Here is a 22,037-nt window from a genome sequence, read left to right on the forward strand (position 1 = left end):
GTGGTGAGAAACGTGTGCGATTGTGCGGGGCGAGGAACGTGTGCGATTGTGCATGGTGAGACGTGTGCGATTGTGCGCGGTGAGGAACGTGTGCGATTGTGCGGGGTGAGGAACGTGTGCGATTGTGCGCGGTGAGGAACTTGTGCGATTGTGTGCAGTGAGACGTGTGCGTGGTGAGAAACGTGTGCGATTGTGCGGGGCGAGGAACGTGTGCGATTGTGCGTGGTGAGACGTGTGCGATTGTGCGCGGTGAGGAACGTGTGCGATTGTGCGGGGTGAGGAACGTGTGCGATTGTGCGCGGTGAGACGTGTGCGATTGTGCGCGGTGAGGAACGTGTGCGATTGTGCGGGGCGAGGAACGTGTGCGATTGTGCGGGGCGAGGAACGTGTGCGATTGTGCGGGGTGAGGAACGTGTGCGATTGTGCGGGGCGAGGAACGTGTGCGATTGTGCGGGGCGAGGAACGTGTGCGATTGTGCGGGGTGAGGAACGTGTGCGATTGTGCGGGGTGAGGAACGTGTGCGATTGTGCGGGGCGAGGAACGTGTGCGATTGTGCGGGGTGAGGAACGTGTGCGATTCTGCGGGGTGAGGAACGTGTGCGATTGTGTGCGGTGAGAGACGTGTGCGATTGTGTGCAGTGAGACGTGTGCGATTGTGCGCGGTGAGGAACGTGTGCGATTGTGCGCGGCGAGGAACGTGTGCGATTGTGCGCGGCGAGGAACGTGTGCGGGGCGAGGAACGTGTGCGGGGTGAGGAACGTGTGCGATTGTGCGGGGTGAGGAACGTGTGCGATTTTGCGCGGCGAGGAACGTGTGCGATTGTGCGGGGTGAGGAACGTGTGCGATTGTGCGCGGTGAGACGTGTGCGATTGTGCGCGGCGAGGAACGTGTGCGATTGTGCGGGGCGAGGAACGTGTGCGATTGTGCGGGGTGAGGAACGTGTGCGATTGTGCGCGGTGAGAGACGTGTGCGATTGTGCGGGGTGAGAGACGTGTACGATTGTGTGCAGTGAGACGTGTGCGTGGTGAGAAACGTGTGCGATTGTGCGGGGCGAGGAACGTGTGCGATTGTGCGGGGCGAGGAACGTGTGCGATTGTGCGTGGTGAGACGTGTGCGATTGTGCGCGGTGAGGAACGTGTGCGATTGTGCGGGGTGAGGAACGTGTGCGATTGTGCGCGGTGAGACGTGTGCGATTGTGCGCGGTGAGGAACGTGTGCGATTGTGCGGGGCGAGGAACGTGTGCGATTGTGCGGGGCGAGGAACGTGTGCGATTGTGCGGGGTGAGAGACGTGTGCGATTGTGTGCAGTGAGACGTGTGCGTGGTGAGGAACATGTGCGATTGTGCGCGGTGAGGAACGTGTGCGAGGTGAGGAACGTGTGCGATTGTGCGCGGCGAGGAACGTGTGCGATTGTGCGCGGCGAGGAACGTGTGCGATTGTGCGCGGCGAGGAACGTGTGCGGGGTGAGGAACGTGTGCGATTGTGCGTGGTGAGGAACGTGTGCGATTGTGCGTGGTGAGACGTGTGCGATTGTGCGGGGTGAGGAACGTGTGCGATTGTGAGCGGTGAGACGTGTGCGATTGTGCGCGGTGAGACGTGTGCGATTGTGCGGGGTGAGACGTGTGCGATTGTGCGGGGTGAGACGTGTGCGATTGTGCGGGGTGAGACGTGTGCGATTGTGCGGGGTGAGACGTGTGCGATTGTGCGGGGTGAGACGTGTGCGATTGTGCGCGGTGAGGAACATGTGCGATTGTGCGCGGTGAGGAACATGTGCGATTGTGCGCAGTGAGGAAAGTGTGCGATTGTGCGCGGTGAGACGTGTGCGATTGTGCGGTGAGGAACGTGTGCGATTGTGCGCGGTGAGACGTCTGCGATTGTGCGGGGTGAGGAACGTGTGCGATTGTGTGTGGTGAGGAACGTGTGCGATTGTGCGGGGTGAGACTTGTGCGCGGTGAGACTTGTGCGATTGTGCGGGGTGAGACGTGTGCGATTGTGCGGGGTGAGACGTGTGCGATTGTGCGGGGTGAGGAACGTGTGCGGGGTGAGGAACGCGTGCGATTGTGCGGGGTGAGGAACGTGTGCGATTGTGCGCAGTGAGGAACGTGTGCGATTGTGCGGGGTGAGACGTGTGCGATTGTGCGGGGCGAGGAACGTGTGCGATTGTGCGTGGTGAGGAACGTGTGCGATTGTGCGGGGCGAGGAACGTGTGCGATTGTGCGTGGTGAGGAACGTGTGCGATTGTGCGTGGTGAGACGTGTGCGATTGTGCGCGGTGAGGAACGTGTGCGATTGTGCGCGGTGAGGAACGTGTGCGATTGTGTGCAGTGAGACGTGTGCGATTGTGCGGGGCGAGGAACGTGTGCGATTGTGCGGGGCGAGGAACGTGTGCGATTGTGCGGGGCGAGGAACGTGTGCGATTGTGCGGGGCGAGGAACGTGTGCGATTGTGCGGGGCGAGGAACGTGTGCGATTGTGCGGGGCGAGGAACGTGTGCGATTGTGCGTGGCGAGGAACGTGTGCGATTGTGCGAGGCGAGGAACGTGTGCGATTGTGCGCGGTGAGACGTGTGCGATTGTGCGCGGTGAGGAACGTGTGCGATTGTGCGCGGCGAGGAACGTGTGCGGGGCGAGGAACGTGTGCGAGGTGAGGAACGTGTGCGATTGTGCGTGGTGAGGAACGTGTGCGATTGTGTGCAGTGAGACGTGTGCGATTGTGCGCGGTGAGGAACGTGTGCGATTGTGCGCGGCGAGGAACGTGTGCGATTGTGCGCGGCGAGGAACGTGTGCGATTGTGCGGGGTGAGGAACGTGTGCGATTTTGCGCGGTGAGACGTGTGCGATTGTGTGCGGGGCGAGGAACGTGTGCGATTGTGCGGGGTGAGGAACGTGTGCGATTGTGCGCGGTGAGACGTGTGCGATTGTGCGCGGCGAGGAACGTGTGCGATTGTGCGGGGCGAGGAACGTGTGCGATTGTGCGGGGCGAGGAACGTGTGCGATTTTGCGGGGTGAGGAACGTGTGCGATTGTGCGGGGTGAGGAACGTGTGCGATTGTGCGCGGTGAGAGACGTGTGCGATTGTGTGCAGTGAGACGTGTGCGTGGTGAGGAACATGTGCGATTGTGCGCGGTGAGGAACGTGTGCGAGGTGAGGAACGTGTGCGATTGTGCGCGGCGAGGAACGTGTGCGATTGTGCGCGGCGAGGAACGTGTGCGATTGTGCGCGGCGAGGAACGTGTGCGGGGCGAGGAACGTGTGCGGGGTGAGGAACGTGTGCGATTGTGCGTGGTGAGGAACGTGTGCGATTGTGCGGGGTGAGGAACGTGTGCGATTGTGCGTGGTGAGACGTGTGCGATTGTGCGGGGTGAGGAACGTGTGCGATTGTGAGCGGTGAGACGTGTGCGATTGTGCGCGGTGAGACGTGTGCGATTGTGCGGGGTGAGACGTGTGCGATTGTGCGGGGTGAGACGTGTGCGATTGTGCGGGGTGAGACGTGTGCGATTGTGCGGGGTGAGACGTGTGCGATTGTGCGGGGTGAGACGTGTGCGATTGTGCGGGGTGAGACGTGTGCGATTGTGCGGGGTGAGACGTGTGCGATTGTGCGCGGTGAGGAACATGTGCGATTGTGCGCGGTGAGGAACATGTGCGATTGTGCGCGGTGAGGAAAGTGTGCGATTGTGCGCGGTGAGACGTGTGCGATTGTGCGGTGAGGAACGTGTGCGATTGTGCGCGGTGAGACGTCTGCGATTGTGCGGGGTGAGGAACGTGTGCGATTGTGTGTGGTGAGGAACGTGTGCGATTGTGCGGGGTGAGACTTGTGTGCGGTGAGACTTGTGCGATTGTGCGGGGTGAGACGTGTGCGATTGTGCGGGGTGAGACGTGTGCGATTGTGCGGGGTGAGGAACGTGTGCGGGGTGAGGAACGCGTGCGATTGTGCGGGGTGAGGAACGTGTGCGATTGTGCGCAGTGAGGAACGTGTGCGATTGTGCGGGGTGAGACGTGTGCGATTGTGCGGGGCGAGGAACGTGTGCGATTGTGCGTGGTGAGGAACGTGTGCGATTGTGCGTGGTGAGGAACGTGTGCGATTGTGCGGGGCGAGGAACGTGTGCGATTGTGCGTGGTGAGGAACGTGTGCGATTGTGCGTGGTGAGACGTGTGCGATTGTGCGCGGTGAGGAACGTGTGCGATTGTGTGCAGTGAGACGTGTGCGATTGTGCGGGGCGAGGAACGTGTGCGATTGTGCGGGGCGAGGAACGTGTGCGATTGTGCGGGGCGAGGAACGTGTGCGATTGTGCGGGGCGAGGAACGTGTGCGATTGTGCGGGGCGAGGAACGTGTGCGATTGTGCGTGGCGAGGAACGTGTGCGATTGTGCGGGGTGAGGAACGTGTGCGATTTTGCGCGGCGAGGAACGTGTGCGATTGTGCGTGGTGAGACGTGTGCGATTGTGCGCGGCGAGGAACGTGTGCGATTGTGCGGGGCGAGGAACGTGTGCGATTGTGCGGGGCGAGGAACGTGTGCGATTTTGCGGGGTGAGGAACGTGTGCGATTGTGCGCGGTGAGGAACGTGTGCGATTGTGCGGGGTGAGGAACGTGTGCGATTGTGCGCGGTGAGACGTGTGCGATTGTGCGCGGTGAGGAACGTGTGCGATTGTGCGGGGCGAGGAACGTGTGCGATTGTGCGGGGTGAGGAACGTGTGCGATTGTGCGGGGTGAGGAACGTGTGCGATTGTGCGCGGTGAGAGACGTGTGCGATTGTGCGGGGTGAGAGACGTGTGCGATTGTGTGCAGTGAGACGTGTGCGTGGTGAGAAACGGGTGCGATTGTGCGGGGCGAGGAACGTGTGCGATTGTGCGGGGCGAGGAACGTGTGCGATTGTGCGTGGTGAGACGTGTGCGATTGTGCGCGGTGAGGAACGTGTGCGATTGTGCGGGGTGAGGAACGTGTGCGATTGTGCGCGGTGAGACGTGTGCGATTGTGCGCGGTGAGGAACGTGTGCGATTGTGCGGGGCGAGGAACGTGTGCGATTGTGCGGGGCGAGGAACGTGTGCGATTGTGCGGGGTGAGGAACGTGTGCGATTGTGCGGGGTGAGAGACGTGTGCGATTGTGTGCAGTGAGACGTGTGCGTGGTGAGGAACGTGTGCGATTGTGCGCGGTGAGGAACGTGTGCGAGGTGAGGAACGTGTGCGGGGTGAGGAACGTGTGCGATTGTGCGTGGTGAGGAACGTGTGCGATTGTGCGGGGTGAGGAACGTGTGCGATTGTGCGTGGTGAGACGTGTGCGATTGTGCGGGGTGAGGAACGTGTGCGATTGTGAGCGGTGAGACGTGTGCGATTGTGCGGGGTGAGACGTGTGCGATTGTGCGGGGTGAGACGTGTGCGATTGTGCGGGGTGAGACGTGTGCGATTGTGCGGGGTGAGACGTGTGCGATTGTGCGGTGTGAGACGTGTGCGATTGTGCGGGGTGAGACGTGTGCGATTGTGCGGGGTGAGACGTGTGCGATTGTGCGGGGTGAGACGTGTGCGATTGTGCGGGGTGAGACGTGTGCGATTGTGCGGGGTGAGACGTGTGCGATTGTGCGGGGTGAGACGTGTGCGATTGTGCGCGGTGAAGACGTGTGCGATTGTGCGCGGTGAGACGTGTGCGATTGTGCGCGGTGAGGAACATGTGCGATTGTGCGCGGTGAGGAAAGTGCGATTGTGCGCGGTGAGACGTGTGCGATTGTGCGGTGAGGAACGTGTGCGATTGTGCGGGGTGAGACGTGTGCGATTGTGCGGGGTGCGACGTGTGCGATTGTGCGGGGTGAGGAACGTGTGCGGGGTGAGGAACGCGTGCGATTGTGCGGGGTGAGGAACGCGTGCGATTGTGCGCAGTGAGGAACGCGTGCGATTGTGCGGGGTGAGACGTGTGCGATTGTGCGGGGCGAGGAACGTGTGCGATTGTGCGTGGTGAGGAACGTGTGCGATTGTGCGTGGTGAGGAACGTGTGCGATTGTGCGTGGTGAGACGTGTGCGATTGTGCGCGGTGAGGAACGTGTGCGATTGTGCGCGGTGAGGAACGTGTGCGATTGTGTGCAGTGAGACGTGTGCGATTGTGCGGGGCGAGGAACGTGTGCGATTGTGCGGGGCGAGGAACGTGTGCGATTGTGCGGGGCGAGGAACGTGTGCGATTGTGCGGGGCGAGGAACGTGTGCGATTGTGCGGGGCGAGGAACGTGTGCGATTGTGCGGGGCGAGGAACGTGTGCGATTGTGCGGGGCGAGGAACGTGTGCGATTGTGCGGGGCGAGGAACGTGTGCGATTGTGCGGGGCGAGGAACGTGTGCGATTGTGCGGGGCGAGGAACGTGTGCGATTGTGCGGGGCGAGGAACGTGTGCGATTGTGCGGGGCGAGGAACGTGTGCGATTGTGCGGGGCGAGGAACGTGTGCGATTGTGCGGGGCGAGGAACGTGTGCGATTGTGCGGGGCGAGGAACGTGTGCGATTGTGCGGGGCGAGGAACGTGTGCGATTGTGCGGGGCGAGGAACGTGTGCGATTGTGCGTGGCGAGGAACGTGTGCGATTGTGCGAGGCGAGGAACGTGTGCGATTGTGCGCGGTGAGACGTGTGCGATTGTGCGGGGTGAGACGTGTGCGATTGTGTGCGGTGTGACGTGTGCGATTGTGTGCGGTGAGGAACGTGTGCGATTGTGCGGGGTGAGGAACGTGTGCGATTGTGCGCGGTGAGACGTGTGCGATTGTGCGTGGCGAGACGTGTGCGATTGTGCGCGGCGAGGAACATGTGCGTGGTGAGGAACGCGTGCGATTGTGCGTGGTGAGGAACGTGTGCGATTGTGCGTGGTGAGGAACGTGTGCGATTGTGTGCAGTGAGGAACGTGTGCGATTGTGCGTGGTGAGACGTGTGCGATTGTGTGTGGTGAGGAACGTGTGCGATTGTGTGCGGTGAGACGTGTGAGATTGTGCGGGGTGAGGAACGTGTGCGATAGTGTGCGGTGAGGAACGTGTGCGATTGTGCACTGTGAGACGTGTGCGATTGTGCGTGGTGAGACGTGTGCGATTGTGCGTGGTGAGACTTGTGCGTGGTGAGGAACGTGTGCGATTGTGCGGGGTGAGGAACGTGTGCGATTGTGCGGGGTGAGGAACGTGTGCGATTGTGCGCGGTGAGACGTGTGCGATTGTGCGCGGTGAGGAACGTGTGCGATTGTGCGCGGTGAGACGTGTGCGATTGTGCGCGGTGAGGAACGTGTGCGATTGTGCGCGGTGAGGAACGTGTGCGATTGTGCGCGGTGAGACGTGTGCGATTGTGCGGGGTGAGGAACGTGTGCGATTGTGCGGGGCGAAGAACGTGTGCGATTGTGCGCGGTGAGACGTGTGCGATTGTGCGCGGTGAGACGTGTGCGATTGTGCGCAGTGAGATGTGTGCGATTGTGCGCAGTGAGATGTGTGCGATTGTGCGCGGTGAGGAACGTGTGCGATTGTGCGCGGTGAGACGTGTGCGATTGTGCGTGGTGAGGAACGTGTGCGATTGTGCGCGGTGAGACGTGTGCGATTGTGCGCGGTGAGGAACGTGTGCGATTGTGCGCAGTGAGGAACGTGTGCGATTGTGCGCGGTGAGACGTGTGCGATTGTGCGTGGTGAGGAACGTGTGCGATTGTGCGCGGTGAGACGTGTGCGATTGTGCGCGGTGAGATGTGTGCGATTGTGCGCGGTGAGATGTGTGCGATTGTGCGCGGTGAGATTCGTGCGCGGTGTGACGTGTGCGATTGTGCGCGGTGAGTTGTGCGCGGTGAGACGTGTGCGATTGTGCGGAGTGAGGAACGTGTGCGATTGCGCGCGGTGAGGAACGTGTGCGATTGTGCGTGGTGAGGAACGTGTGCGATTGTACGCAGTGAGACGTGTGCGATTGTGCGCGGTGAGGAACGTGTGCGATTGTGTGGTGAGGAACGTGTGCGATTGTGTGCGATTGTGCGCGGTGAGACGTGTGCGATTGTGCGCGGTGAGACGTGTGCGATTGTGCGCGGTGAGGAACGTGTGCGATTGTGCGCGGTGAGGAACGTGTGCGATTGTGCGCGGTGAGACGTGTGCGATTGTGCGGGGTGAGGAACGTGTGCGATTGTGCGGGGCGAAGAACGTGTGCGATTGTGCGCGGTGAGACGTGTGCGATTGTGCGCGGTGAGACGTGTGCGATTGTGCGCAGTGAGATGTGTGCGATTGTGCGCAGTGAGATGTGTGCGATTGTGCGCGGTGAGGAACGTGTGCGATTGTGCGCGGTGAGACGTGTGCGATTGTGCGTGGTGAGGAACGTGTGCGATTGTGCGCGGTGAGACGTGTGCGATTGTGCGCGGTGAGGAACGTGTGCGATTGTGCGCAGTGAGGAACGTGTGCGATTGTGCGCGGTGAGACGTGTGCGATTGTGCGTGGTGAGGAACGTGTGCGATTGTGCGCGGTGAGACGTGTGCGATTGTGCGCGGTGAGATGTGTGCGATTGTGCGCGGTGAGATGTGTGCGATTGTGCGCGGTGAGATTCGTGCGCGGTGTGACGTGTGCGATTGTGCGCGGTGAGTTGTGCGCGGTGAGACGTGTGCGATTGTGCGGAGTGAGGAACGTGTGCGATTGCGCGCGGTGAGGAACGTGTGCGATTGTGCGTGGTGAGGAACGTGTGCGATTGTACGCAGTGAGACGTGTGCGATTGTGCGCGGTGAGGAACGTGTGCGATTGTGTGGTGAGGAACGTGTGCGATTGTGTGCGATTGTGCGCGGTGAGATGTGTGCGATTGTGCGCGGTGAGACGTGTGCGATTGTGCGCGGTGAGGAACGTGTGCGATTGTGCGCGGTGAGACGTGTGCGATTGTGCGCGGTGAGACGTGTGCGATTGTGCGCGGTGAGGCGTGTGCGATTGTGCGCGGTGAGGAACGTGTGCGATTGTGCGCGGTGAGATGTGTGCGATTGTGCGCGGTGAGGAACGTGTGCGATTGTGCGCGGTGAGATGTGTGCGATTGTGCGCGGTGAGACGTGTGCGATTGTGCGTGGTGAGGAACGTGTGCGATTGTGCGCGGTGAGACGTGTGCGATTGTGCGCGGTGAGACGTGTGCGATTGTGCGCGGTGTGACGTGTGCGATTGTGCGCGGTGAGACGTGTGCGATTGTGCGCGGTGAGGAACGTGTGCGATTGTGCGCGGTGAGACGTGTGCGATTGTGCGCGGTGAGACGTGTGCGATTGTGCGCGGTGAGACGTGTGCGATTGTGCGCGGTGTGACGTGTGCGATTGTGCGCGGTGAGTTGTGCGCAGTGAGACGTGTGCGATTGTGCGGGGTGAGGAACGTGTGCGATTGTGCGCGGTGAGGAACCTGTGCGATTGTGCGGGGTGAGGAACGTTTGCGATTGTCTGCAGTGAGACGTGTGCGATTGTGCGTGGTGAGGAACGTGTGCGATTGTGCGTGGTGAGGAACGTGTGCGATTGTGCGCGGTGAGACGTGTGCGATTGTGCGTGGTGAGGAACTTGTGCGCGGTGAGACGTGTGCGATTGTGCGCGGTGAGACGTGTGCGATTGTGCGTGGTGAGGAACGTGTGCGCTTGTGCGCAGTGAGATGTGTGCGATTGTGCGCGGTGAGGAACGTGTGCGATTGTGCGCGGTGAGATGTGTGCGATTGTGCGCGGTGAGGAACGTGTGCGATTGTGCGCGGTGAGACGTGTGCGATTGTGCGCGGTGAGACGTGTGCGATTGTGCGCGGTGAGTTGTGCGCAGTGAGACGTGTGCGATTGTGCGGGGTGAGGAACGTGTGCGATTGTGCGCGGTGAGGAACGTTTGCGATTGTGTGCAGTGAGACGTGTGCGATTGTGCGTGGTGAGGAACGTGTGCGATTGTGCGTGGTGAGGAACGTGTGCGATTGTGCGCGGTGAGACGTGTGCGATTGTGCGGGGTGAGACGTGTGCGATTGTGCGGGGTGAGACGTGTGCGATTGTGCGGGGTGAGACGTGTGCGATTGTGCGGGGTGAGACGTGTGCGATTGTGCGGGGTGAGGAACGTGTGCGGGGTGAGGAACGCGTGCAATTGTGCGGGGTGAGGAACGCGTGCGATTGTGCGCAGTGAGGAACGTGTGCGATTGTGCGGGGTGAGACGTGTGCGATTGTGCGGGGCGAGGAACGTGTGCGATTGTGCGTGGTGAGGAACGTGTGCGATTGTGCGGGGCGAGGAACGTGTGCGATTGTGCGGGGTGAGGAACGTGTGCGATTGTGCGCGGTGAGGAATGTGTGCGATTGTGCGTGGTGAGGAACGTGTGCGATTGTGCGCGGTGAGACGTGTGCGATTGTGCGCGGTGAGACGTGTGCGATTGTGCGCGGTGTGACGTGTGCGATTGTGCGCGGTGAGTTGTGCGCAGTGAGACGTGTGCGATTGTGCGGGGTGAGGAACGTGTGCGATTGTGCGCGGCGAGGAACGTGTGCGATTGTGCGGGGTGAGGAACGTTTGCGATTGTGTGCAGTGAGACGTGTGCGATTGTGCGTGGTGAGGAACGTGTGCGATTGTGTGTGGTGAGGAACGTGTGCGATTGTGCGCGGTGAGACGTGTGCGATTGTGCGCGGTGAGATGTGTGCGATTGTGCGGGGTGAGACGTGTGCGATTGTGCGGGGTGAGACGTGTGCGATTGTGCGGGGTGAGACGTGTGCGATTGTGCGGGGTGAGGAACGTGTGCGATTGTGCGCAGTGAGGAACGTGTGCGATTGTGCGGGGTGAGACGTGTGCGATTGTGCGGGGCGAGGAACGTGTGCGATTGTGCGTGGTGAGGAACGTGTGCGATTGTGCGGGGCGAGGAACGTGTGCGATTGTGCGTGGTGAGGAACGTGTGCGATTGTGCGTGGTGAGGAACGTGTGCGATTGTGCATGGTGAGACGTGTGCGATTGTGCGCGGTGAGGAACGTGTGCGATTGTGCGCGGTGAGGAACGTGTGCGATTGTGTGCAGTGAGATGTGTGCGATTGTGCGGGGCGAGGAACGTGTGCGATTGTGCGTGGCGAGGAACGTGTGCGATTGTGCGAGGTGAGGAACGTGTGCGATTGTGCGTGGTGAGGAACGTGTGCGATTGTGTGCAGTGAGACGTGTGCGATTGTGCGCGGTGAGGAATGTGTGCGATTGTGCGCGGTGAGGAACGTGTGCGATTGTGCGCGGCGAGGAACGTGTGCGGGGTGAGGAACGTGTGCGATTGTGCGTGGTGAGGAACGTGTGCGATTGTGCGTGGTGAGGAACGTGTGCGATTGTGCGTGGTGAGGAACGTGTGCGATTGTGCGGGGTGAGGAACGTGTCCGATTGTGCGTGGTGAGACGTGTGCGGGGTGAGACGTGTGCGATTGTGCGCAGTGAGGAACGTGTGCGATTGTGCGTGGTGAGACGTGTGCGATTGTGCGCAGTGAGGAACGTGTGCGATTGTGCGTGGTGAGACGTGTGCGATTGTGCGGGGTGAGACGTGTGCGATTGTGTGCGGTGTGACGTGTGCGATTGTGTGTGGTGAGGAACGTGTGCGATTGTGCGCGGTGAGACGTGTGCGATTGTGCGCGGTGAGATGTGTGCGATTGTGCGCGGTGTGACGTGTGCGATTGTGCGCGGTGAGACGTGTGCGATTGTGCGGGGTGAGGAACGTGTGCGATTGTGCGCAGTGAGATGTGTGCGATTGTGCGTGGTGAGGAACGTGTGCGATTGTGCGTGGTGAGGAACGTGTGCGATTGTGCGCGGTGAGACGTGTGCGATTGTGCGCGGTGAGGAACGTGTGCGATTGTGCGCGGTGAGACGTGTGCGATTGTGCGCGGTGAGGAACGTGTGCGATTGTGCGCGGTGAGATGTGTGCGATTGTGCGCGGTGAGGAACGTGTGCGATTGTGCGCGGTGAGATGTGTGCGATTGTGCGTGGTGAGGAACGTGTGCGATTGTGCGCGGTGAGACTTGTGCGCGGTGAGACGTGTGCGATTGTGCGCGGTGTGACGTGTGCGATTGTGCGCGGTGAGACATGTGCGATTGTGCGTGGTGAGGAACGTGTGCGATTGTGCGTGGTGAGGAACGTGTGCGATTGTGCGCGGTGAGACGTGTGCGATTGTGCGCGGTGAGGAACGTGTGCGATTGTGCGCGGTGAGACGTGTGCGAATGTGCGCGGTGAGGAACGTGTGCGATTGTGCGCGGTGAGATGTGTGCGATTGTGCGCGGTGAGGAACGTGTGCGATTGTGCGCGGTGAGATGTGTGCGATTGTGCGAGGTGAGGAACGTGTGTGATTGTGCGCGGTGAGACGTGTGCGATTGTGCGCGGTGTGACGTGTGCGATTGTGCGCGGTGAGACGTGTGCGATTGTGCGTGGTGAGGAACGTGTGCGATTGTGCGTGGTGAGGAATGTGTGCGATTGTGCGCGGTGAGACGTATGCGATTGTGCGCGGTGTGACGTGTGCGATTGTGCGCGGTGAGACGTGTGCGATTGTGCGTGTTGAGGAACGTGTGCGATTGTGCGTGGTGAGGAACGTGTGCGATTGTGCGTGGTGAGGAACGGGTGCGATTGTGCGCGGTGAGACGTGTGCGATTGTGCGCGGTGAGACGTGTGCGATCGTGTGCGATTGTGCGCGGTGAGTTGTGCGCAGTGAGACGTGTGCGATTGTGCGGGGTGAGGAACGTGTGCGATTGTGCGTGGTGAGGAACGTGTGCGATTGTGCGTGGTGAGGAACGTGTGCGATTGTGCGCAGTGAGATGTGTGCGATTGTGCGGGGTGAGGAACGTGTGCGATTGTGCGCAGTGAGATGTGTGCGATTGTACGCGGTGAGGAACGTGTGCGATTGTGCGCGGTGAGACGTGTGCGATTGTGCGTGCTGAGGAACGTGTGCGATTGTGCGCGGTGAGACGTGTGCGATTGTGCGCGGTGAGGAACGTGTGCGATTGTGCGCAGTGAGATGTGTGCGATTGTGCGTGGTGAGGAACGTGTGCGATTGTGCGCAGTGAGATGTGTGCGATTGTGCGCGGTGAGGAACGTGTGCGATTGTGCGCGGTGAGACGTGTGCGATTGTGCGTGGTGAGGAACGTGTGCGATTGTGCGCGGTGAGTTGTGCGCGGTGTGACGTGTGCGATTGTGCGCGGTGTGACGTGTGCGATTGTGCGCGGTGTGACGTGTGCGATTGTGCGCGGTGAGACGTGTGCGATTGTGCGTGGTGAGGATTGTGCGCGGTGAGACGTGTGCGATTGTGCGCGGTGTGACGTGTGCGATTGTGCGCGGTGAGTTGTGCGCAGTGAGACGTGTGCGATTGTGCGGGGTGAGGAACGTGTGCGATTGTGCGCGGTGAGGAACGTGTGCGATTGTGCGGGGTGAGGAACGTTTGCGATTGTGCGCGGTGAGACGTGTGCGATTGTGCGCGGTGAGACGTGTGCGATTGTGCGCGGTGAGACGTGTGCGATTGTGCGCGGTGAGACGTGTGCGATTGTGCGCGGTGAGACGTGTGCGATTGTGCGCGGTGAGGAATGCCATTCACCAGGTTATACAATGAAGTAACTGTTGTCGTTGCAGCCTCCAATCTGTGATGAAGTTGGCCACAAGCGCCATTCTTCGGGAGCTGATGAGAAACGGCGCCTGCCATCCGTGTCTTCCAGTAAACCGTCAAGTGTCGCCAGTGAGGCCGGGACACAGCTCCCCTCCAAAAGCCCGACAGACGAAGCCAACCCCACCCTGAGCCAGGAGGCTGCTTCAGCAGAACTCCTGGGAGCGGAAACTGCAGACAAATAGAGCTTGGACTCTGCCCCTCAACCCTGGATCCTTTATTTGAACTTTGGTATTGTCACCTGAACTGGGCCAGCGATCAGACATTCTTCAATGCTGGGCAGTGGACAGTGGCTGCAGCTGCCCGAAGACTTGTATTCAAAGCGGGTTTCATGCCCATCACCCATATGAATGAATGTTGCATGAGAACAATTGGCTGAAATATAATTCACCTGCTTGATTTGGAGGTCGACAATACAGCTTCACTCAGATATCCAGAAAACACAAAAAAATCCAAACCCGTCCGTTGAGGAGAACGGGATTAAAAGATGCCTTATTACTGCCTGCTCCTGTTTCTGAGCAGCACCTAGTTAAATTCTGCTTGCTCGGCTAATGACTCTCCCATTGGCCTGCTAATCTTGATAAAATTATCAGTTCCTTATCGTGGAATTGTCAAGGTTTTGTTTGTTCCCGATTAAAAGTTACCGCAGGCGGGATCGAATAGGGAAGGTGGTTAAAAACGCAAATCCTATTGATTGGCAGGTACTTTTCTGTCAGGCCTTATTGCGCTTGTTCACGGTAAACGACCAACAGCCAGAGATACAGACGTTAGGAAAGTAGCCACGGGAACAGCTCACTGGCCCCACGTCAAACTCTCGATCAGGGTCACTGCTGCAGTGCCTTTGGCCACAAACATTATGTTGCTACTGTCTGTCTCTCTCCCTCCCCCCGTTCTCAAACCAGCAACACCTCCTTGAAAAACTCTACAGTCCGATTTCACCTTAGTCGACGAGCTAAGCTGCCTGCTTGGAGTAACATTGCTGAAACTTGTACCGGGCAACATCCTTCTCAAAATGTCGTGTGTTGCGTAGGGGTGTCGCAGTGTGATTTATTTTCGATGTACTGGTACAGTGGTGATCTTAAGTCCCATTATTCTAGCTGTTGCCCTGGAAACACCACCATCACTAGGAGCACACGGCTTGGTGTTTTCTTCATCTTGTTAATCAGTATCACAGTTATTGTGATCTGTGGTTAGCAGTATACAGGAAAAATTGAGCCCTACAATTATTGCAGGTTTGCTACATCAGAGTATATTGGGATGTGCTATTGTGATATTCGTAATATCGGATTATTATGTTGTGATTGGTATGCATGTTTCTCATGGATGGGGAGAGTGGCACCATTGGGCCCTGGAGGAGCTGGTAGTGGGAGCAGCCTGGTAACTTAGCTTTCCTATTGTTCAGCTCCGACCCTGGGCTGCCCCTTCCCCAAGGGGTGCTGTCAGGAAGAGCTTGCACAGTCAGTGGCCAGTTAGTTGGCTGGTGCTTTGGATAGAGAAAACTGCACTTTCTCCGCTCTCTGTCTCTCTTTCGAGTGCGTTTGGCACTCACTCTCTCATTCTTACTCTCACTCGTTCTCCCCCTTCCCCCACTCATTCACGCTCTTGTTCGTTCTCTTGTTTTCTCTCTCTCTCTCTCTCTCTCTCTCTCTCTCTCTCTCACTCCCCTCTCACTCACTCATCAGGCTTTGTTTTCCTGGGGCCGCTCTGCCCTCCCGCCCAGTTAGCAGAGTTAGCGTTTGGTGAATTGCCCTGGGCTGTACGGAGGGTATGTGCAATGTACAGGGTGTTTGGGGCGAGGCTCCCGTATCCCCATGGAACTGGCTTGGGCCGATTTTTGGCTGGTGCCATTTGCCACTGCTGAGTGTGTGGCTTCTGTCTCCCTCACTCTCCTCTGGGTGGAACTCACTGAGGGACGAGCTCCTGAAACACAAACTGCAGGCAACATTTGCCATTGATGTTAATTCTTTCTGAAGATGAGTTAAACAGCAGCTGTTTGTAGGATCAGAAATGCTAGCCAAACCAAGTCAGTTTAAGGAGTATGGATTGATGTCCCGAGTACTGGATAATCGCCCTGCTTCCCAGGGTCGACACTGTGTCCGGGAGAATGCGACCCCTTTAACCTCGCCGTGATTAAACTGCACGCAATCGCCTGCCTGGGAACACTTCAGAATCCCTGCCTGACCTGACGGACATGTCCGCTTAACCCGTCACACTGTTTACACCTCCTGCTTTCAGCGAGTCTTGCAAACTCCCGGGAGTCCCTGTAACACGGGACTGTGAGCGCTCGCAGTCAGTTGGGTTTGACCAATGTAACCAGATGTAGTTGTAACTAAGAGGCTGCATTGTTGGCAGTAATTCAGGGCTGAGACCTACTCGATGCTCAGCCTGCTCGGTTAGAGGAATGTGAAGCTGCTTTTATTTAAATGAGAAATACTTTAAAAATGCCTCCGCGAGACAGGAGCCGAGGTCTTGAACATGTTTTATTTCAGGTAATTTGGAATATTTGGTAAACTTTTTGCTGTTTTGGTGATGCTAAAATCACACTGTTGCATTTGAATTGCAGTGTCTGATTCCTGGGGCGATGTGTATATAGCTCGACGTGTGAGCTTACAGCTGCATGGCATTGTTTTCCCTAGGTGAGAAATATGAGAATCTAGCCATATTTGCCAAAGAAATATTCTGGGTTTCACAGATGCTGGATGTAAGTCAGTTGCACATATATTAAACAAGTTGCTGTGGATTAATTCAGCGTTTCCCAGCCCGTGGGTAAAAGGCACAGTTCTCTTCCCTCCCCGCACACACCCACAGATTATACCCACAGCCTCATTCCCCCCCACCCGTGGCTAGTTTCAAGGACATTTAACTCCCCCTTTTGTTCCCGTTGAAGCACTCTTCCCGTGCTGTACATTGTTTACCGGAACACCGGCCCACCCTGCCCTCGAGCTTCAGTCAGCCAGGGAATGAAACGATCCCTTGATGCTCTCTAAACTGCTCTCCCAGGCAGTGATGCCCAGTGAAAAGTTGGGCCGCTCTGGAACAGGGCGAGCAGTTCGATCGGGACTTCCTCCCACCCTCACTTGCCCCAGCTATGTTATTTCCCATTGCTTTAGCCAGACTGAGATCTCAAACATCAGATGGTGATGAAGGGATTTGTCCCTGTGCATGTGGCTGCTCAAAGGTTAGTGACACTGGAGAGAGGCCCCTGCCCCCGGCCCTGTCCCTGTCCCTGTCCTGCCTCACCCAGACTGATGGGACGGAGATTAAAGTTCAGAGTACTGCACTCCATTTACAATGCTGCAAAGTTACCTTCCAAGTGTTTTTTGTTGAGGTACATTCGGTTTGTGCGTAGCCTGTGATCATTGTATGAAGGTTAGACTGTTAATGTGTACATTGAATGATCCCAGCCTCACTGTTGTGTGGTATCAAGCTTCAACACCCAGCGTAGCTGCACGCTTCCGGGGAACCGGATCAACACTCGGTGTACGGGCAGCCGGGGGCACGGGCAATGTGTCCCTCCAATTTTTCATGAGTATCTAGTCTGTTAAATCTCCGGAAAATTTCCACGTTTCAGCTCGTTCGAAACTCCTGCATGAGTTGCGATGCTATTGGTTAAAGGGTGATGGTCGTATCTTGCTAAATGCGCTCTTAAGTTCATTTACTGGAGAATCAGTCCTGTTCACTCTGGAATAACTGCAGTCATGTGAAATTACTGCAGCAAATTCTCAGCTACAGCAACGCACAAACACATGTCCTGGGCTGCCCTCCGTTGTCTTGCTCTTTCCCCAACAGCAATCGATGTCAGTTTGGTAATGTGAGCGCACAGCCATCGTTTGTGAATCCCTCAGACTGAAGCATCCAAGCTCCCCAGATTTCAAACCCAAAGCTGGGCTGCAGGTGTGGGTTGGAGCTGGGCGGGAGGAGGAGGAGGGGTGGAGCTGGGCGGGAGGAGGAGGGTTGGAGCTGGGCGGGAGGAGGAGGAGGGTTGGAGCTGGGCGGGAGGAGGAGGGTTGGAGCTGGGCGGGAGGAGGAGGAGGGTTGGAGCTGGGCGGGAGGAGGAGGGTTGGAGCTGGGCGGGAGGAGGAGGGGTGGAGCTGGGCGGGAGGAGGAGGGTTGGAGCTGGGCGGGAGGAGGAGGGTTGGAGCTGGGCGGGAGGAGGGGGGTTGGAGCTGGGCGGGAGGAGGAGGGTTGGAGCTGGGCGGGAGGAGGAGGAGGAGGGTTGGAGCTGGGCGGGAGGAGGAGGAGGAGGGTTGGAGCTGGGCGGGAGGAGGAGGGTTGGAGCTGGGCGGGAGGAGGAGGAGGGTTGGAGCTGGGCGGGAGGAGGAGGAGGGTTGGAGCTGGGCGGGAGGAGGAGGGTTGGAGCTGGGCGGGAGGAGGAGGGTTGGAGCTGGGCGGGAGGAGGAGGAGGGTTGGAGCTGGGCGGGAGGAGGGGTGGAGCTGGGCGGGAGGAGGAGGGTTGGAGCTGGGCGGGAGGAGGAGGGTTGGAGCTGGGCGGGAGGAGGAGGGTTGGAGCTGGGCGGGAGGAGGAGGGTTGGAGCTGGGCGGGAGGAGGAGGAGGGGTGGAGCTGGGCGGGAGGAGGAGGGTTGGAGCTGGGCGGGAGGAGGAGGAGGGTTGGAGCTGGGCGGGAGGAGGGGGGTTGGAGCTGGGCGGGAGGAGGAGGAGGGTTGGAGCTGGGCGGGAGGAGGGGTGGAGCTGGGTGGGAGGAGGAGGAGGGTTGGAGCTGGGCGGGAGGAGGAGGAGGGTTGGAGCTGGGCGGGAGGAGGAGGAGGGTTGGAGCTGGGCGGGAGGAGGGGTGGAGCTGGGCGGGAGGAGGAGGGTTGGAGCTGGGCGGGAGGAGGAGGGTTGGAGCTGGGCGGGAGGAGGAGGGTTGGAGCTGGGCGGGAGGAGGAGGAGGAGGGTTGGAGCTGGGCGGGAGGAGGAGGAGGGTTGGAGCTGGGCGGGAGGAGGGTTGGAGCTGGGCGGGAGGAGGGGTGGAGCTGGGTGGGAGGAGGAGGGTTGGAGCTGAACACTTCACCACACAGTAGCATTGATGCACCCAACGAGAGAGCTTGTCCGAGGCAAGGATTTGGACTGGGTGCCTTGCTGGCTCAGAGCACGAGTTTGTCAACGTTCCTGTTTATGACGGAGATTGGGGAGGATCCTGGTAGAATGTAATCTGAATTGTAACTGGGTGTGTAAATAGTGCAGGAGCTGGTGAAGTCAAAGCGCATCTTTAAAACCATTTTATGAAATTCTGGGCTGGTTGATGGCCCGCTTTTTGCGACAGGTACAGAATGAGGGGAAAATGCAAACATTTCTTGGAACATTTAATTATTTTCCAAATATTCAATTCTCAGATTATTGAGCTGTATATGTGCTGATTTTGCAGAGACAGTTTCTTACTGTGTGATCGGGTTTGCACTATTCTTTATTTGATGACATGGAATATTTTATTTCCCACAGACCTTCCTTCAATATTGAGGTGTGTTTGGAGCAGTGAGTAAGCCCATTCTAATCGGCAGGTTTCACATTATTGCATTTCACTTCAATCTCCAATCATTTCACACACATCAGGACTGCTTCAAGTCATTGGGTATAACTTTAGTAACTTTAGTTTTGATTTCATCCAAATCTAAAGCCACTCAGTAAATGGGAATTTAGTTTATTTTCATTTGAATCTGTGCATAGCGGGGAAAAGAGTTTGTGCTTTCGAGAGCAGAGTCCTAAACAAACTATATAGGAGTCCTGCCTCGAGTGCCGGGGTGGGCCTGGGCCTCGAGTGCCGGGGTGGGCCTGGGCCTCGAGTGCCGGGGTGGGCCTGGGCCTCGAGTGCCGGGGTGGGCCTGGGCCTCGAGTGCCGGGGTGGGCCTGGGCCTCGAGTGCCGGGGTGGGCCTGGGCCTCGAGTGCCGGGGTGGGCCTGGGCCTCGAGTGCCGGGGTGGGCCTGGGCCTCGAGTGCCGGGGTGGGCCTGGGCCTCGAGTGCCGGGGTGGGCCTGGGCCTCGAGTGCCGGGGTGGGCCTGGGCCTCGAGTGCCGGGGTGGGCCTGGGCCTCGAGTGCCGGGGTGGGCCTGGGCCTCGAGTGCCGGGGTGGGCCTGGGCCTCGAGTGCCGGGGTGGGCCTGGGCCTCGAGTGCCGGGGCGGGCCTGGGCCTCGAGTGCCGGGGCGGGCCTGGGCCTCGAGTGCCGGGGCGGGCCTGGGCCTCGAGTGCCGGGGCGGGCCTGGGCCTCGAGTGCCGGGGCGGGCCTGGGCCTCGAGTGCCGGGGCGGGCCTGGGCCTCGAGTGCCGGGGCGATCCAGGGCCTCGAGTGCCGGGGCGGGCCTGGGCCTCGAGTGCCGGGGCGGGCCTGGGCCTCGAGTGCTGGGGCTGCAGGTTGTAGTCTGGTAAACCTCGATGCTGGAACACTCGTGCGATTATATTCACTGGCTTCCCCTCCCCAGCCTAAAATAATTCAACATCCAGGTCCTAATATTCTCATCTCTGCTGAATTTGAACTGCTCCTGGCGGAATATCTCTTGACCTTTTGACCTGTGTTTAAAAGTGTTTGAGCTGATAATTGCATTTCAGCCGATTAATTACCTGATGGTCGCAGCTTTCCATCGCCATGAGGCGCTGGTCAGGTGGTTGAGCTTTGTACACAACCCATTGCAAAATAGATTGACAGGTTGATGGTTTGAAAAGGGATATAGTGCTGTAATGAGCCAAGAACCACCCTTCCAGCAGCGTAACTCAGTATTACAGCTTGCCAGCAGTTTGTAGCCATGCCGAGCTAGGCTGAGCGCAGACAGTGAAAGATTAGACTGACGTGGAACGCCTGCTTAGGATGCTGGCTGCTGTAATATTAGAAACTACAACAGATTTATCCCACTTTAAAAAAAACTTGTAAAATACTTGAACAAGAGCTTGTAACATAAACTATTAATCACTTAGAGTATTTGCTTTTTAGTCTGTGTGGTTCCTTCCGGGTAGTGTTTCGCCCTTTGTAATTGTGGTCATTCTGCTTTCCTTTTATATAAAAAAAATCAGTTAAAATGTACAAAAAATTAAAAAAAAAATGCTAAAATGACTTATTTTTGGGTCTGGTTATTTTCAGTGTAAACAGAACTGGAGATTGTCATTCAGTGAATTACAAATGTGCCTGACCCAGTCTGTGTGTCTCCCCGCTGCTCACTCTCGTTGTCTCGACTTCAGGTTTAGCTGGGCTGTAGATGGTAACCAGTGCCATCAGATTGCCCCCACACGTTGGGGGGGGAGGAGTGAGTATGTATTCCGCCTTATTGTCCTCTTTGACCCCGACACGAGCTTCTGACCCCATTTCCGCTCATCACCAAGACTACCAACTTTCACCTCTGTAACATCGCCCGTCCCCACCACAGCCTTTGCTCATCGACTGCTGAAACACTCAGCCATGTCACCATTGCCTCTGCACTCGATTATTTCAATGCATTCCTGGCCGGACTGACAGCTTCATGTTGACTTTTTCTGAGACCAGATTTTTAAAAATTGAATTCAAATTCTCAAACTGGCACAGTGGATTTTGAACTCTCATTCTCCAAATTACCAGTCTAGGCCTCTGAATTTGCCCACTGTTCTAGCAGTGGCACTACCCCAGCCCTGCACGAGGTAGAAAAGGCCATCCGTTAGCTCAAGAGCAAGGTAATGGGAGCAGATGGAATCCCTGCCAAGGCACTAAAGTATGGCAGAGAAGCACTATTGGCACAAATGCATGACCTCGTCTTTTATCTGGAAGGAGTTCATGCCAGGAGATCTCGAGATCCATAACCATGACCATCTTCAAAAAAGGGGACAAGTCAGTCTGTGGCAACTACAAAGGAATCTCCCTGTCGGCCACTGGAAAAATCATCACTAGAATCCTCCTCAACCGTCTTCTCCCTGTGGCTGAGGAGCTCCTCCCGGAGTCACAGTGCAGATTTGGTCCTTACGGGGTACAACAGACGTGATCTTCACCGCGTGACAACTACAAGAGAAATGCAGGGAACAGCACCAACCCTTGTACATGGCCTTCGACCATACAAAGGTCTTTGACACTGTTAACCGCGAGGGTCTATGGAGCGTCCTTCTCTGTTTCGGCTGCCCTCGAAAGTTTGTCACCATACTCCGCCTGCTACGTGACGACATGCAGGCCGTGATCCTGACCAACGGATCCATCACAGACCCAATCCACATCCGGACCGGGTCAAGCAGGGCTGCGTCATCGCTCTTCTCAATCTTCCTCGCTGGAATGCTCCATCTCACTCTCAACAAGCTCCCCGCTGGAGTGGAACTAAACTACAGAACCAGTGGGAACCTGTTCAACCTTCGCCGTCTCCAGGCCAGATCAAGACCGTCCCAACCTCTGTCATCAAACTACCGTACGCGGACAACACTTGCGCACATTCAGAGGCTGAACTCCAAGTCATCGTCTGCATCTTCACCGAGGCGTACGAAAGCATGGGCTTACACTAAACATCCGTAAGACAAAGGTCCTCCACCAACCTGACCCCGCCACACAGCACTGCCCCCCGAT

At 58.0% G+C, this 22,037-nt stretch overlaps 1 protein-coding gene across 1 annotated transcript in view; it reads left to right on the top strand.

Moving 5' to 3' along the window:
* LOC139241270 (la-related protein 1-like) overlaps positions 1 to 17,456 on the top strand; it is a gene marked incomplete at its 5' end in the record, with an annotated part of 45,463 nt that extends 28,007 nt beyond the window's left edge. The window contains one exon of the mRNA XM_070869919.1: positions 13,506 to 17,456. Within this exon, the coding sequence (XP_070726020.1) occupies positions 13,506 to 13,721 (216 nt within the window). The remainder of the gene's footprint in view (positions 1 to 13,505) is intronic.
* Positions 17,457 to 22,037: the final 4,581 nt, after the last annotated feature.

The sequence above is a fragment of the Pristiophorus japonicus genome, unplaced genomic scaffold (genome assembly GCF_044704955.1).
Source record: "Pristiophorus japonicus isolate sPriJap1 unplaced genomic scaffold, sPriJap1.hap1 HAP1_SCAFFOLD_1016, whole genome shotgun sequence".
Classification (NCBI taxonomy): domain Eukaryota; kingdom Metazoa; phylum Chordata; class Chondrichthyes; family Pristiophoridae; genus Pristiophorus; species Pristiophorus japonicus.